Source organism: Styela clava, chromosome 4 (genome assembly GCF_964204865.1).
Source record: "Styela clava chromosome 4, kaStyClav1.hap1.2, whole genome shotgun sequence".
NCBI lineage: Eukaryota > Metazoa > Chordata > Ascidiacea > Stolidobranchia > Styelidae > Styela > Styela clava.
Genome location: NC_135253.1, coordinates 19,284,117 through 19,300,220, shown reverse-complemented (window position 1 = coordinate 19,300,220; position 16,104 = coordinate 19,284,117). Strand labels below are relative to the sequence as shown.

The 16,104-nt window shown below is 34.4% G+C and overlaps 1 protein-coding gene across 1 annotated transcript; it reads left to right on the top strand.

The window, feature by feature from the left end:
* Positions 1-1,015: 1,015 nt before the first annotated feature.
* Positions 1,016-15,252, top strand: LOC120327113 (protein DD3-3-like). The gene is made up of 16 exons (XM_039393511.2): positions 1,016-1,129; positions 1,689-1,835; positions 2,892-3,108; positions 3,579-3,698; positions 4,259-4,369; positions 4,829-4,906; positions 5,410-5,585; positions 6,096-6,190; positions 7,228-7,375; positions 8,139-8,235; positions 9,214-9,378; positions 10,071-10,194; positions 10,922-11,062; positions 11,571-11,682; positions 12,337-12,482; positions 13,912-15,252. Exons 1-16 carry the CDS (start codon positions 1,047-1,049, stop codon positions 14,013-14,015), a joined length of 2,064 nt encoding a protein of 687 aa, XP_039249445.2. The 5' UTR covers positions 1,016-1,046; the 3' UTR covers positions 14,016-15,252.
* Positions 15,253-16,104: the final 852 nt, after the last annotated feature.

Here is a 16,104-nt window from a genome sequence, read left to right as displayed (position 1 = left end):
CAGAGTCGTAAAAAAGTACTGTAACAATGGAACAGAAAATAAAAGTGATTGTAACAACAAATTGTCTTAATAAACTGAAATCGAATTCTTTCGTAAATGTGCTGGAATGAGAAATTTAATTTTTTCCATCTATTCAATTTTTATGATCACCCCATCAGACCTTATAGACTTAATAATATACCTAAAAGGTATATTTAATTCTCAACAACAGTCAGGTTCTTATTCTCAATGATGATGTCATTTATTGTAGTGTGACGTAACAAAGACACCGCTTTTATGACTCATCCCACATAATGGACATCGTATTATATTAATATTCTATAATTAAAATTGCCGGCGGCTAATTTTTTTGCAAATATCAAGTTCATTAGTTTAAAAGCAGGAGAGTCAACTAACTTTTATGGTACCGGAAATAGCATGTTACAGGTTTATTTCTCCCGCATTTACTGTAAGTTTTGTTGGCAAAAGTTTGAGTTCGTAACAGTAGTTTATTACAGACACGATAGTATCCAGTCGTCAGTAACCTACATCTATATCGCCATCACAGGAGAAAGTTCCGTGCCAACTCTCACTTCCGGAGTGTTATAGTATCGATTAAAAGTTTTCCAACATGATCCCGCATGTGCAGTAAGCCCCAACGAAACGTCATCAAGACAAATTGATATCAATTCGAAAAACTGGTAAATAGGCACAAGGATTAGTTAGTCATTGACATTGTATTGTTTTTATTAAAACAAATAATATTTTTATGTTTCTCGCAATTTCTACTAAGCGCTTTATGGGCCTAAGATTTATTTTGACGATGAAAATTAGCTACAATGGAATAAAGACTGAAATCCACTTCATTAGGCATTGTCGAACGGAAAAAAGATCCCTGCAACCTCAAAAATAGCTATGATCAATGTATTAGTGACTGCTGATCTAACCCCTTGTTCCGAGCGAAAATGAAGATGAAAACAATAAAAATTGATGAAAACATATAAATTGATTCATTTAATTATTGTTTACTTAACAGACAGTTATTAGTACATCATAACACATACACAATGACGATACTGATGAAGTTTTCTCTGCTTATATTGGTCATGCTTGAAGTATGTCTAGCAGATATCTACATGCACAACCCAAGGTATATTATTTCAGTTTGGAATTAGATAATATCTATCTTATACATAAACGATATTAAAGATAATTTGGTTGCTTTTTTGACAAGTTTTTGAAATGTACATTAAGAATTGAATCGTCTTTTCGGTATCAAAAATGCAGTGAATTTCATAATAAAGTGGTGGAAATCGTGGTACTCCCGTAGTACGTGAACCAAGATGGCGGACACCGGAACGTAGTATGTGTACCAGGTTAGGGTTAGGCCATAATTTCATGTATGAGTACTACGGGAGTCACTTGGCTAGTCTCCGAACTCATAAACATACTACGTTCCGGTGTCCACCATCTTGGTTCAAATACTACGGGAGCACCAAAATCGTTTATCCTAGTGCTATTTAAAATGTTTATCATTTGATTAATTGAACTATACATATTTATTTGTTTCAATGCAGCAGAGATATATTTCATTTTACATGTCGAAAACTAAAGATTTCTTATTCTCAAATAAAAATAGTAGCATTGGTATTGTTTACTCAGTGAGCCATAGACATTTACAGTTGAATGATCCTTCTTATTTTTCACAGAGGAAGCAATAATCGACATAAGGGGTCAAAACGAGACACGGATAACCAAGCACGACTTTTCGATTCTCAAAACAACGCTAGAGGTGGATACAATGTAGGAGAACAGTCGATGTATTATTACAACGGGACGACACTTCAAATACAATGGTAAGTACGTTTTATTTAAGTTAACACTTGCACACGTATACAAAAGTATGTGTAACAATATTGAGAAAACTAATTTTGTTCGCCTATTTTGCATCAAGTTGTGCAAAGGAATTGAAATATATGGACAGGGGGATATTCAATTGGTTACATAGACAGTCCCGAACTCGTAATAAAACTAAAATGAAGAAAATCGGAATAAAATTACGGCCTAATCCAAACCTGGTACACATACTACGGGAGTACCAAAACAAACACGTACACCCGCATACCCGCAACAAAGCGTTTATATACTCATACACATATTTTTACGAAAGCACTCCGACGCACACTCACTTTGCAAGTTTGATTCTGGAAACAAACACACACGGAAACATGTTTTCACACAAACATGCCAACAAACACATTATATTCAAAAATGAGTACAAACACACAGATTCATGCACATGTATTTTTAATCCCACGCTTTGGCAAACAATCACACATGCTCTCCAATATATATTGTAACAAGAACAGATAATATGCTACAATGTGTTCTTCTGAACTTTCGGAACGTTTCTCTCCAAAGGGTATTTAGCCTTCGTACTAGGTTTCGTGCCTCTAGTAGGTTTATTATCATTGTACCATTTTCTAAACAAAGAAATATTAATGAGGGTTTTCTCAAAGAGTTCATTTATGTTGGATTTGCTACCGACTAGATATTCGTATTGTCTTGACTTCCTTCCTTGACTGCCTTGACTATTTTTTAACTTAATTGCGAGTGAGTCACTGTGAGTAAATTCTCACGAAAGAAAATATACAGGCATATTAACACATGCATATAAACACACGTATACGCAAATATATTTCTATTCACATATATCAATAGGCAAAAGTTTCATACTCATGTTTCTTACTCATAGTTTTTCATTTCATTTCATTTCATTCATTCATACTCATACTCATAGTTTCACACTCATGAAAAATGCACACCTATTTCCACACACTCAAAAAACACATCCTTATATGATACCTCCCTATATCTTTTCTTTACAAACTAAAAAAAAAAACACTTTTCAGGTCCAACCAACATTCATGCGGAGATGAGAACAACAATTGTGAAATCATAATTCAATATATGTGTGGAAATCATTTGAGAGATGGAACAACTGGAAACACGATTTGTCGAAACCCAAGTTGCGACACCGATCAAAGATTTGGTCAGCATGAAAATTTACGATATTACGAAAAATGCGCCGCAAGAGAGAGGAACAAAGGACTTTTTAAAGGCCCTGCCGTAAGTTTAAAAAATATATAAAGGAGAGAATTATGAAATAATAATTAGTTAGACAAATTTTTTTTTTTGATGATATACCCAATCATTTTTGTCGAAGGATGGTTTTCTATAACCCAGCCCTCACACTCAGCTTGAAACCCCTCACAAGATGAACGCGGGACATCTCTTGCGGGGCAACGATTAAAAAGCCTTCACTTGGTGAACAACATTATAAAATGACTGTGTTTAATAGGATTTTATTATTAAAAGCGATGCACAAAATAGCAGAGGAAGTGTCAAGATCCTTTGCAAGGGGGCACTGATCATGAAAGTTAGGGCACCACTAGCCCAGATGTGGCCATAGCTCTGCGATGTGCCTTTTTATAGTTCATACGCAATTTCAAAATATAATTTCATGGAGAAATAACTTTACTCATAATAAAACAGTCGCAAGAGTTGAAAATGAAATTTTTAAAAATTCCATTCTTTAGAACCACCAAGTCCGGATATCTGCTAGAAGTACAAGACAAAACAGAGATGGCGATCGAAGAGGATTAGAATGCCCAGAAGAAAGGGATTACTATCCTTATTGGGGAGCAAGTCCATGGAAGGTAAATATACAGACGAAAGATATTTGTCTGGCAAGTTTTTAGTATTTATTATTGGTTTGGGATTATTTTTTATTTTTTATTTTTCAATAAATTTATCGAAACAAGATTTTGTGCACTCCTGGCTGATCGCTGAGCTAAGTTACGGGCGACCACAGAAATTTCAAAATCTACTTATAAGAGTATAAAACGGATTATGGCGGTGAATGAAGCGTTAGCAAATACTGATCAACGCGAGAATTGAAGCAATTCAAATTAAATCGTTCCAAAACCCACTATGAGGCAATGGATTTCGCTTAAATGAAGTTATTGGATAAAACTGTTATTTGCAATTAACTTGTCGTCCAGTGGTACACTAACAGTAAATAAATTAGAACTTGCAGCATCCTCATTTTTGTGATTTTGGGCTTGCGATATAGTGTCGCTAACAAGAGTTATTCCCAAATGAAAAATATAATTATTAAAAATAAAAATATTATATATATATATAACGAAAATATTTTTGATATATATTTTAATATTTAATTTGAGATGAAAAATTTTACTTCCATTTTTGCACACAGGACATAGTTGTCTTCACTAATGATCCAACCAGATGTGAAAAATATAAAGAGGAAAGTCAAAATGAAAAAGGAAGATACGAGTGCGATTTCCCTGAAGAATACTGGCAAGTGGTGGGGAGAATTTCTGACATTTTCTAATAAATTTTGTATCGTATGTAAATCTTAATAACCTTGGCTCATTATTGAATGCATTGAATAAATAGGTTTTGGTAGAAATATGCAATTTAAAAGGCTAAGAAAAATGTAATAATCTTTGTGAAATAGAGATTTATTAACTACCTCGGATTGACAACTATCTGCGATATTTGAACATTGACATTTGAAAAATCCGATAAATATATTGGACTAAAGTAACGAAGCCGTTTTTGACTAAAGTATATGTTCTTTTTTTCTTCTGCGCGGTAGAAATCATAGTGCCTCAAAATGTATGAATAATATTTTTTTGTTCGATACTGATACTTACGGATACGTATGCCGTAATCCGTTTGATGACGTCATTACACTCCTATCATAAAACATTGCATTGGAGTTATAAAATAGAACTCTTCAAAAATATTAATTTTACTGTAGCGAAAAAGAATGAAAATCGTATTATTTGGAGACAAAGAAAAGTGTGAAGCGTCCACTGACACCGTTGACAACGTGACGGTAAGTTTAATGTGGTGAAATTGATAAAATTTATAACAGTACAAATAAACATTGCAGCAAATGGGCATAATATTCGGTTACTTTAAATGAACTTCTGAATTCAGGTGACAAAAAACACCGTGGGGCTGAGAGCTATTCACCAAAATTTGAGATTGGGAAAACTTGAACATTTTTTGATCAAAATTGTCTGTAGTTGTATCATGAATTAACTATAATTAAAGGAATTAGAAAAGTGTTAATGTTCTGTTCTCAATAATACATACAAGATAATCCACTTAGGTGATCTAGTCAAAAATCTAACCGCATTGAATTGTTTATATCATACGTCTATTTTGTTGGGATATCTTTTTGAACAATTTTGTCGTAATGTCTTAAATGAAACAATTATCTATGCAAATTTGGATAACTTTTAACTCCATATTTCATGCATGTATGTTAAGTAATAATACATTTAATATCCGGGAGCGAGAAAATTATGACTCACTCTGCTTTAAATACCACAGTATCGTGGAGAATGGAAGTGGGTTCCGTCGCATGGTATCGGTAAACCTGAATGCTACAAAAGTATATGGTCACGTGACAATCATCAAGGCAACACAGTCGGAGGTTATTTTGCGAAATATGATTGGACAATTCCAGATCTGGCACAATACGAAGAGAAATGTGTCCTCAGAATAAGGTGGAATTTATTTAGCTTTACAAACATAATTAAAGTAAAATATATTATAAACTTCAGCCAAATTAATTAATATGTAGTGAAGTATCTCAAAGCACGCTGTCACTATTTTCTTCATTGTATTTAGCGAGTTCGCCATTGCTGAAAAAAAATTTTGACTTGTCTTGATTTGTATTTGTACTTGATTTTCAATAAACGTTGATAGCTCGGGTATACAGTTAATTTTTGACAACATACGATAGTTTTGAAAAACGAATGAAGCAGCTGAAAAAATTGAGTATTTATCAACAACCAACTAGTACGTATATCTACAGATAATAAGACTGTACATTCTGAAGTTTTTGTACCGAATTTTATTGTTTCAAATTTAAGATATTTTACTACTGACGCTACTATATTAAAACTGAAATCTTACCGAACCAATAGGAGCCACAGGGTTTTAATTTTCACTGATTTAAATTAATTTCACCAACTGCCTCATTATAACGTCATTCAATTTGTATGTATTCTCAGATACAATATTTCAACAAACGACTTCGATTCATGGAATACTTTTGGAGAACATAACGATAATACGTTGGCTCTTCAAAGCATATATTCAGAATATGGTAAAATAATAATAATAATAATAATAATCAATGTACAATAACAATACAGGGTGGTCTCTAGAAAAACAGAAATTTTGTCAATAAGTTGTTTAGTTTACAAGTGATAATTTGAAAACGAGCTCGGAAGAGCTCCAAACGATATCCCATAAGTTGACTATCAAAACGCTACATAGGCTTGGAGTTCTAGATTAAGACACTGCTATGAAGTGCACGGATGACATTTTGAGCATCTATGCGTGTATATAGGTCTCTAGAAAAACAGAAATTTTGTCAATAAGTTGTTTAGTTTACAAGTGATAATTTGAAAACGAGCTCGGAAGAGCTCCAAACGATATCCCATAAGTTGACTATCAAAACGCTACATAGGCTTGGAGTTCTAGATTAAGACACTGCTATGAAGTGCACGGATGACATTTTGAGCATCTATGCGTGTATATATGCCTTCAAGAAACTTTGTAAAGTTATTCTTTGTAAAAAGAAATAGCTGTTTGACAAATTTTTTATTTTTTCAGCCACCACCCTATAGTAAAGTAAGGTTTGAAAAAAGTAAATTCGGTCCTCAATTAAAAGAGAGAGAATTAGTTATATCCACTTATCTAAGTAAATCCACTTAACTAAATAGAAATTAAGTCATAATACGATATAAGCATGTCTATTTTATATATTAAATCAAATTTTTAGTCATTTATTCTCTACAATTCTCTATCAAATATCTTTGTTTGTTTTACCTGAAGCTGTTGGGTTATGACTAGAATTAAATAATTAGAGTTTAAACTTTGAGGTCGTTGTATAACCCAGATAACAAATTATACGGGTGTCCATAAGATCCCCTTACAATTTCAATTTTGTTGTGAAGTCAGTTCTCAATATATATTACCCAGGTTTGTTGTTTTTTAATCAGTAATTGTTTAGGTATTTTTATTTCATTTAATACATCTGTGAGGGCCAAAACAATATATGGTATCGATAAATTCCCTTTGCAATTATAAAAAATTTAAGACTCTAAGGACGCCTATACAATTATGTTCATTCATCAGGGTTTTCCGAACGTGAGGCCAGAAAGCGAGGCTATGTGTACCAAAATGATCCAAAGCTTGACGTTTTCGCAACTTACAAACGAGAGAAAAAGTTTCAACTCCAAATTGCTGTGAATGTAGCGCAATTCGGAAGAACATTCCAAGACAGGTATAGACGTGGATGAAAACTTTGTGATGATATCAAACATCAGTTGTTAGAAAGAAGTGTTTTTCACTTTTCCGAAGGATATTTCGCACCTAACGCTACTAAATTCCTTAAATAATTTTTAGTCTGGCTCAAACATTCAATAGGAATAAAATGACTAATTTCAATCGTCATGAATTTTCCACTATCGATTCAAATATTTATAATATTTGATGATTCGACTCCTATTTGATGATTCAAAAATGGTACTCCCGAAGTATGTGAACCAGATGGCGGACACCGGAACGTAGTATGTGTACCAGGTTAAGGTTAGGCCAAAATTTGACTCCAATTTTCTTTATTTTAGTTCCATTACGAGTTCGGCGACTAGCTAAGTGAGTCCCGTAGTATTTGTACCTGAAACTATGGCCTAATCCCAACCTGATTCACATATTTCGAGAGTACCTCAAAACTTTTCCAAAGTATTACCGAATCGTACTTTCAATGCAATACTGCAATATTGACCTTTTATTAACAACCCATACATTGCAACGACATCTACATTAAACTACATCAGAAACAAATTGTGAATAACAAAAAATTATGTAAAAATTTTCACTTCTTCATAAAAAGATTTCCAGTCTTGTTTGAACCTTTCTCTCTCAATATTCGTAACTTTTGCCCCAATAGGCATGAACGATGTTTTAGTCAAAATTTGCAAAGAAAATCAATCGCATATTTTTTATTCCTAAAAAATTCCTAATTTGTCATACATACTTATTAACAGGTCGCACGTCTTTTATGTTCATCATCGTCCAATAGATTACGTCGGAGAAACTATTCACAATCTCAATGTTCGTGGCAAACGTGGAAATCTACAACAGGTTAGTCTAATACCGATTTTAGGTACACTCCTGTAGTATACGAACTTAGATGGCGGACACCAGAACGTAGTATGCGTTAGGGTTCGGCCATATTTTCAGGTACAAATACTACGGGAGTCACTTGGCTAGTCCCCGAACTTGTAATAGAACTGAAATAAGGAGAAATGGAATAAAATTATAGCCTAACCCTAACCTGATACACATACTACGTTCCGGTGTCCGCCATCTTGGTTCACATACTACAGTAGTACCCGATTTTGCATATTTGAAGGATCGAAGGCCTAATCATATGGCGAATCACGGTTACCGGTTCAAGTCGGGTATGGGATTAGTTGGTCAGGTATTTGTTTCGAAAGCATGGACTTGGCGGGAGCCATCACCCCCCAGTGATTAGGTGAGCCACCCTAAAGCGGCGTGGAGTTCAGCAATTCTCTCGCATATAATTATCCCCGCGTGCATTCGAACTTGTGAACACACGCAGGGTAATCAGAGATGCGGTGGTGATCGTATTCTAAACGCTTAGCACGATGCGCTACTTTGCCGAGTCGTTACGCTTTGCACAATGTTTTATGAATTTTACAATATGTGGCTAAGGTTTTCATACGGTTTGAAGTTTCAGGTTTTTAAGTATTGGGTTCACATCGTCACGAGGGGCGTAATCTTTGTGTTCAGTTGCCCGTAAAGAGTTAGACCACAGTGCACGAACTTATTGTTTAGTATCTGTGCATAAGTCAGTTCTCGAGTATGTAATGTTTAGCTAGTTACCTGGGGCGTAAATAACTATTGGGTTTGAAAAACGTTTAATATTACTCAAAATGAACAACTTTTAACTTACTGTGACAAGCGTGTCCAAAAGATAAATTTGTAGGAAAACATGAACTAATCTCATATGAGCCTTATTATTAAATTGTAAAATTGGACGGGCATTCTTTCAATTCCCACCCGATTGCAAATAACATATTTTTTCCATGTATCAAGGTATTCCCCGCGACGGAATACGATTTCGTGCCTAACGTGCTCAAAATAACGAAAGGAGATTTGGTGCATTTCCAGTGGACTGGATCAGATAGCAATCCTGCAAATAACGCAGGGAATGGAGAAGCACAGACTGACAGGAGCAATATTGCGCAACTGGCTCAAAGGGTAAAAATCCGTTAGTTTTATGGATGCAACAACAACAAAAAATAAATGTAGGCAATAAAAATATTAGTCAAGCGTTACGTTAAAGCAAACTATAGGGTCCATTTATACTGTCTACTGTTTATACTGTATACTGTGGCAAAAAATAATGCTCATTTAGTACATTTATCATATGCAAACGTTGGCTGAAAATTTGGCCGTATAATGCTACTACCTTGAACAGGGTTATACACAAGCAGCCTTTGGTACATGAATAACTACTTTATTTTAAAAGTACCAAAAGCTTTCAAGTTTGCACCCATGGAATTCAACTTGCAGTGGCAACAGAGGGCGCCCAGAAAGCTGCAAGCTATGCTACCTTTTGCCAAATAGGTTTGGTTGGCACCAGGAAACATGTAATGCCAAGACCTATCTAAATAAATAAGCGATGACACAAGCCAACAATCGATACTAATAGATAAGGTACAATTCCCTCCCGTATTTCTGTACAAACCATAAAAGACATAAAGCTTTAGATTTTGTAAATTTTCCCAATTGCTTCCCATTCTGCAGTGCAATTTTATCCTTTTTAATCCATGAAAATTAATCATCCAAGCGTCTCTAGATTTTATAAATCGACCTCATTTCTTTTCATGGTATAGTTTAATTCCATTACTTTTAATTCACGGAAATTGACAATACAAATATTTTTTCAGACTTTTCCAAAGGGTGACGATTTGACCAACAACACATTGAAGACAAACTACCCAGCTTTTGAATCTGAATTTCTTGGGTTTTCACGACATCATGTTGATGATTTAGCCTTTTTAAAATGCAAAAGTAAGTGCGTTTACCTGTGTAAGGTAATTACAAAATTTCTTATAAGAATTCTGGAGTATCCTTATATTACGGAGGTTTATTTAATGATATCAAAATATCAATGAAAAGTCGATTCAGATTTTCAGATTTCCGTCAAATTACCTGCAATGACTGCAATGAAGAGATAGCGATCAGAGACCGCCAACTTATCAATCTGCGGTTTCGATTCCTTCGCTCTTACTCAATAGCGACACCGCGTGTATAATCACTAATTGAATAATACCTCGCTAATTATACGACATAATTCATCCAAAATCAATAGGCTTCAGGTTCGAGATATGTTGAATGCACATGCAAAATTGGAGCAGATTCAACCTCACTTTCGTGATATATCGCGTAACATACGAAAAGTCTAACGGACAAAACAGACAAATACCTATCCTCATACTTACCGATCGAGATCGATAAGTAATAATATATATTATTCAAAAACAAGGGTCATCAGATACCAATCTCTGAAAATCACAAATTATTTATGCGCATTTCTCTCCGAACAAGACTCTGCCCAATCAGCCACTGCTGGTCAAGAAACTACTATAGTTTGGACGGACTGGAATATTTTCAATTCCAACTGTGATGCCATCATAGTCAAGTTCAACATGTTAAGCACTAAGCCACGAACAAAGTTCTACAAACTGGCATCTTGGTCATAATGTGAATCTCAGTCTTTACACGTTTGTTTATCCAGGTGATGGCGGTACATTGGACGATAGAGAAGCCTATTTCGACTTGGGTCCACAAACTGTAGAATCGATTGGGAATTTTTATTATTTCAGCACAAGAAATAACCAGTTCACAAACCGAGCTCAAAAAGCTTCTATCTTAGTTGGTAAGTTGGCTGTGCTGAACACAACCCTATTTTGAAATATTTTCGAATACGATTTTTTCTTGCGTAAGCTAACAAGCAACTATATGTTCACGCACTTTACTCCAAGACAGTTGGGATTTGCAATATATCACTATACATTTATTTGGTTGGCATTTTACTGTCTCTCTATAGTTTCGACTAAAATAAAGAGTAATATGATATTCAACGATTCGAAATTAAAAGAGGTAAATATAACTTTAACTGATAAAATATATATGAAGCATTGGTTGTGAGACATTTAAATTTTATCAGATGTATTCAAGTAAGAAATACGCAGTTAGAGATGGATTCTCTATCTAATGTCCAAGAAATTGCGACAGAATATATCCTTTTTTACATTAGTATAATAATTGTAATAATTTAGGATTTTCTATTTGATCATCCGTTTCCCCATAATGTAGCATTTCTAGTCGGCCATTCGTCTTCATTATCATTCTATTTAACGAAGCACTTACTTTTGCTGATTCAGGCGAGGACTTCTACACTGACAGGGGAGTATCGTATCGTGGATACAAAAGTGTCACAGAATCTGGTATAAAATGTCAAAGATGGGACAGTCAGACACCTCACACACATGATTTGTAAGTAAACATACTTTTCAGAATCAATCCAAACGTATTAATAGCTTAGTTTTGTTGAACACTGCGGAAGCTTATAAAAAAATAAAAAAATTAAAAAATTTGAAACGAATTTGATCTGTACTACCAGCGTGATAAACAACGAATATTACCGAAGCATTGATGAAGAATAAAAAAAATCACAGATCATTTATATTTTTCTATTGATCCAATTAAATGGATAAATCACAGGAATTGTTATATTCAAAAACGGTACAACATGCATCTTTCAATTTTACAAAAAATATTATTTTAACGAATGCAAACAGTTGTTTTTTACGCGCAAATCAGAAAGATTGAAAACCACCACTATACACAATTAACTTTAAATGATTTTCCAACTGTGATATCTAAAATTCAAAACCGTGTGACGTGTACGGTGTCCTACGTTTTGTTTTGATTCAAACCAAAGAACAATATTTTGAGAATATTTATAAAAAAAAAATATTCTAATGATATGAACGGATTACTTACAATTTACTGAATTATTTAATAACAGAATACATTCGATAATTTCAAAAATTCGCATATTTTCTGTTTACATCGTCTGAATAAATTTTCTTGTTTATTGACTATTAAGATCTCGGTAAAATTAAAATCTTTTAAAATTCGTTATAGCAACCCGGAGAATCACGTGGAACACAATCTTGTAGAGAATTATTGCAGAAATCCAAACAATAGATGGAAAGGTCCTTGGTGTTTCACAACTGATCCCAACACAAAATGGGAATTTTGCGGTTTGACAAAGAAAAGAAATGCTGATGGTATGTTGCTTATAACTTGCACCTGTTGTGCATTTTATGGATATCTGCAAGATGACCTCAAAAATAGTACCCGTAAATTCCTTAATTGAACCACCACGGAAACGAAGAAAATCTATACTTAATCACTCGAACTTCTGTTTATTTGTAATTTTACCCAAAGGTGACAGTAATCTAGGACGCTTTACGCAAAAGGTATTTTCTCTATTGGTATAGAATAGAAAATAATCAAATAACTTGGGCTCTGCTTTAGAGTCATGCAATACAATCATAAAAAGGGTTGAAAAATTGGTGCTCCCAAAGTATTCGTACCAAGATGGCGCACAACCTGAGCATGGTATGTGTACCAGGTCAGGGTTGTTCAGGTTGTGCGTCATCTTGGTACAAATACTTCCGAAGTGCCGAAAAATTAAGATTTTAAAAATTCGATGTTTGGCCTGCACTGTCAACTTGTGTCATTGTGCCACTGGACTGAGATTATTTTGGGTCAAATTTTTTAAATACAGAAATAAAAATCGGGTGGATTACACTACACCAGTGATTTTCAACTTTTTTGGTTGAGCAGAACTTCCACGATACATCCCAGAGGCTCGCGGATTTCTTATACAATATGTTATGATATGGATACATGGAATATTATAAAATATAAATATACATAAAAATAAAACCTAATACTGCTAAAACAAAATGATTTTCAAAAATATATGATAAGTTTGCTTGTAGTGACAAACGTGATAGGTATTCGATTATAATCAAGCAATATACATATATTAATAATCGAATGGTTACTATCGGAACCCCGAGACCGTGTCTGCGGAACCCCAGAATTGGACCAAAAGACCCTAGGATCGGTTGAAAACCACTGCACTACCCCAGGGGTGTGCAAACTGCGGCCCGCGGGCCAAATGCGGCCCGCAATGAAAAATTGTGTGGCCCGAGGAGAAGTGCCCATTTTGGAAGGTGTGCCCGCGGAACAGGCTTTTAGTTTAGTTAATCTGGTACGTGCAAGGAATTCCAATGTCTTTGCGGCCCAAAGTCTATATCAGTACCATATTATTTAAACCAGCTAACAAAAACATGTTGCAAAATACACAATGTTATAAAAACGCGTTTTTCACTGAATTCGTTTGAACTCGGTGTGACAATGAATTTGAATAGAAGTGTTTTTCAGAAATATTTTGCGTTCTAACTCACCATTTCTGCAAGGACCCCTAACAATGCTTGAGATTAATAACAAAAGGAAAAAATTTTGTTCCGCAACTACTGGTAATGCCATCTTAACTGAATATGCGGCCCGCGTTTTCACCCAGTTACTTTTATCTGGCCCTCCTGTGATAAAGGTTGCACACCCCTTCACTACACTATTGAATCGTGACTATTTTTATATTTCTTTATTTTTTATGTTGACAATCATCCAATTTGTTTATTTCAGCTTCACGAAAACGTAGAGAAGCAGATATCAGGGATACATCCTTGGGTTTAAGAAGGATATTTCCCACTATCGATAAAGACCCCTTCATACATGAGGGACTTTAAGAAGAAAATACCACTGCATTCACACATATCGATTTTTTGTGGACATATTAAGATTTCGGACAATATGGCGCACAACCTGAACATAGTATGTGTGTACCAATTAGAATTCAGGTTGTACGACATTTTGGTGCGCACACTTTTGGAGCACCAGATTTCGTTATATCAGTATTGGGTAGTAATTTTATAACGTGTTCTGAATTATGATTCCTGTTTTCTTCAATTTTTGTATTTTGAAAATCAAGTTGCAAAAATGTATTGCTTATCCAGTTGCACCTAACGTGAATTTTGTTAGCGAAACATGCACAACTAGTAGTAATCATATACAATATAGTTTATCCCAGGGTCTCTCAAACTTTTTTGGCCACGTTTCACTGCACAATTTATCGATTCTCGGAGAAATTTGTGACGAGCCAACTCGTAGATCAGACTTTGCGGCAAGTCTCGACCAGTATATTGTACCAGTAAATGTAGGTCGTTGCAAGAAGCGATTAAATTTTAATTGACTTTTTTTACATCAATTCATATCATTGCGGACCCGCCGTGAGGTCATCACGGACCCCTAGTGTTCCGCGGTCCCCAGTTTGGGAAACCCTGGTTTAGCCAATATTGCGAATATCTATGCAGATCATTAGACAATGAGTTCATTTGTATATGTGTCAGTCACATGATAATCTCAAGAAATATAACTTCATTCAACTCAAGTCTTATTTCGAGTTAAATAAAACCAGGAAACAAACCTTTATCCTAATTTCAAGTTTCCCAATCATTTCTATAACTGTAGTATAACTGTAACTATTAGTATTACTCAAAACGTGTATGAAATATATAGCCAAATATATTATCCACTGCTTTTTTTATCCTAAAATTACTAACATTTTATCTATTTTGCATTGTGAAGAAGGATCTTAAACCAATTCTAACGCCTCATCATGCGGCGATATTCTGGAAAACAAATTTTGTGTAAATATTTGTAAGCAAGCACTAACCAAAGTCGACGTTGCTTAACTTCTGAGATCAGTAAAGACGTGGTGTGGTTCTGGACATCAAACGCGTTTTCTATAAATGCATTTATATTCAAGTAGCAGCAAAGTATGTGTATTTTTGCTTATACCAAAGTTCTCTCAACATTTGATTGACTTATGCTTTATGAACAACAAATTTTGTAGTTTGCACCTCTGCTGAATTGTATTTACATGCATATCTACATAAATTCAATAAACTGTTGCACGGATATATATGAGGTTTAATTCTTTCATTAGACGGTTTTGGGTGCTATATTTTATTTCATCAAGGCAGCCTGCAATTTTAATCGAATGTATCAACTAATTTTACAATCATTTGAAGTCGCAAATCTGTAGTATTATAACAAGGTCACAGTGCTTGTCATCGTTTACTGCCCATACATATTGCGATTGCAAGTAAATGATCTCTTCTATGATGATTTATGAAACAATATTATTAGTGAGGTAAGTGAGTAAACATGTTATTAGTGAGAATGTCCACTTCACCTAGATTGTTTTTGCAAGTACTGATTAAATACCCGGAAAGTCATTTTATCGATAAAATAATTTAGCCATACAATTTCAAATCTTCGTGAAATGTGGAAAAGTCTACCCAATAAACGTCACAGTATAGATTTTAACGCTTGTCATAGTTCACTACCCATACGTATTGTAATTGCAGTTTGAAGATCTATGGAGTTATTAGTATGGGGGATTTTAAAATGACAACTTCACCTAGGTTATAATAATAGGTTTATTGTATAAACACGCGCAAAATCAGTTTGTTGATAAAGTAATTTACACACAAATTTCCGAGAACGTGTGAAAATCAACCCAATAACAAACCAATAAACGTCATAGTCAAGATCCCAAGTATTTCCTGAATTACTAGATGAAATCATCGTCAATCAAAGAGCTTGTTTAAATCAAAGACGGACAAACTGTTAATTGGTGGTAGCTGGCATTTCTTGCTTTAGTCTAATTATTTGAATACTTTGATGAACCCGCGTAGGTGCAAATGAGGTTAGGAGATTAACTTTATGCGAAAAATAATTGTCGAACAATGTTACATAAATACACCAATAATG

Excerpts from the sequence above, each read along its gene's own strand:
- LOC120327113 (XM_039393511.2), top strand. The coding sequence starts at position 1,047 with ATGACGATACTGATGAAGTTTTCTCTGCTTATATTGGTCATGCTTGAA. Across the intron at positions 3,699-4,258 it reads GGGGAGCAAGTCCATGGAAG|GACATAGTTGTCTTCACTAA; the intron begins GTAAATATACAG and ends TTTTGCACACAG. Across the intron at positions 5,586-6,095 it reads AAATGTGTCCTCAGAATAAG|ATACAATATTTCAACAAACG; the intron begins GTGGAATTTATT and ends ATGTATTCTCAG.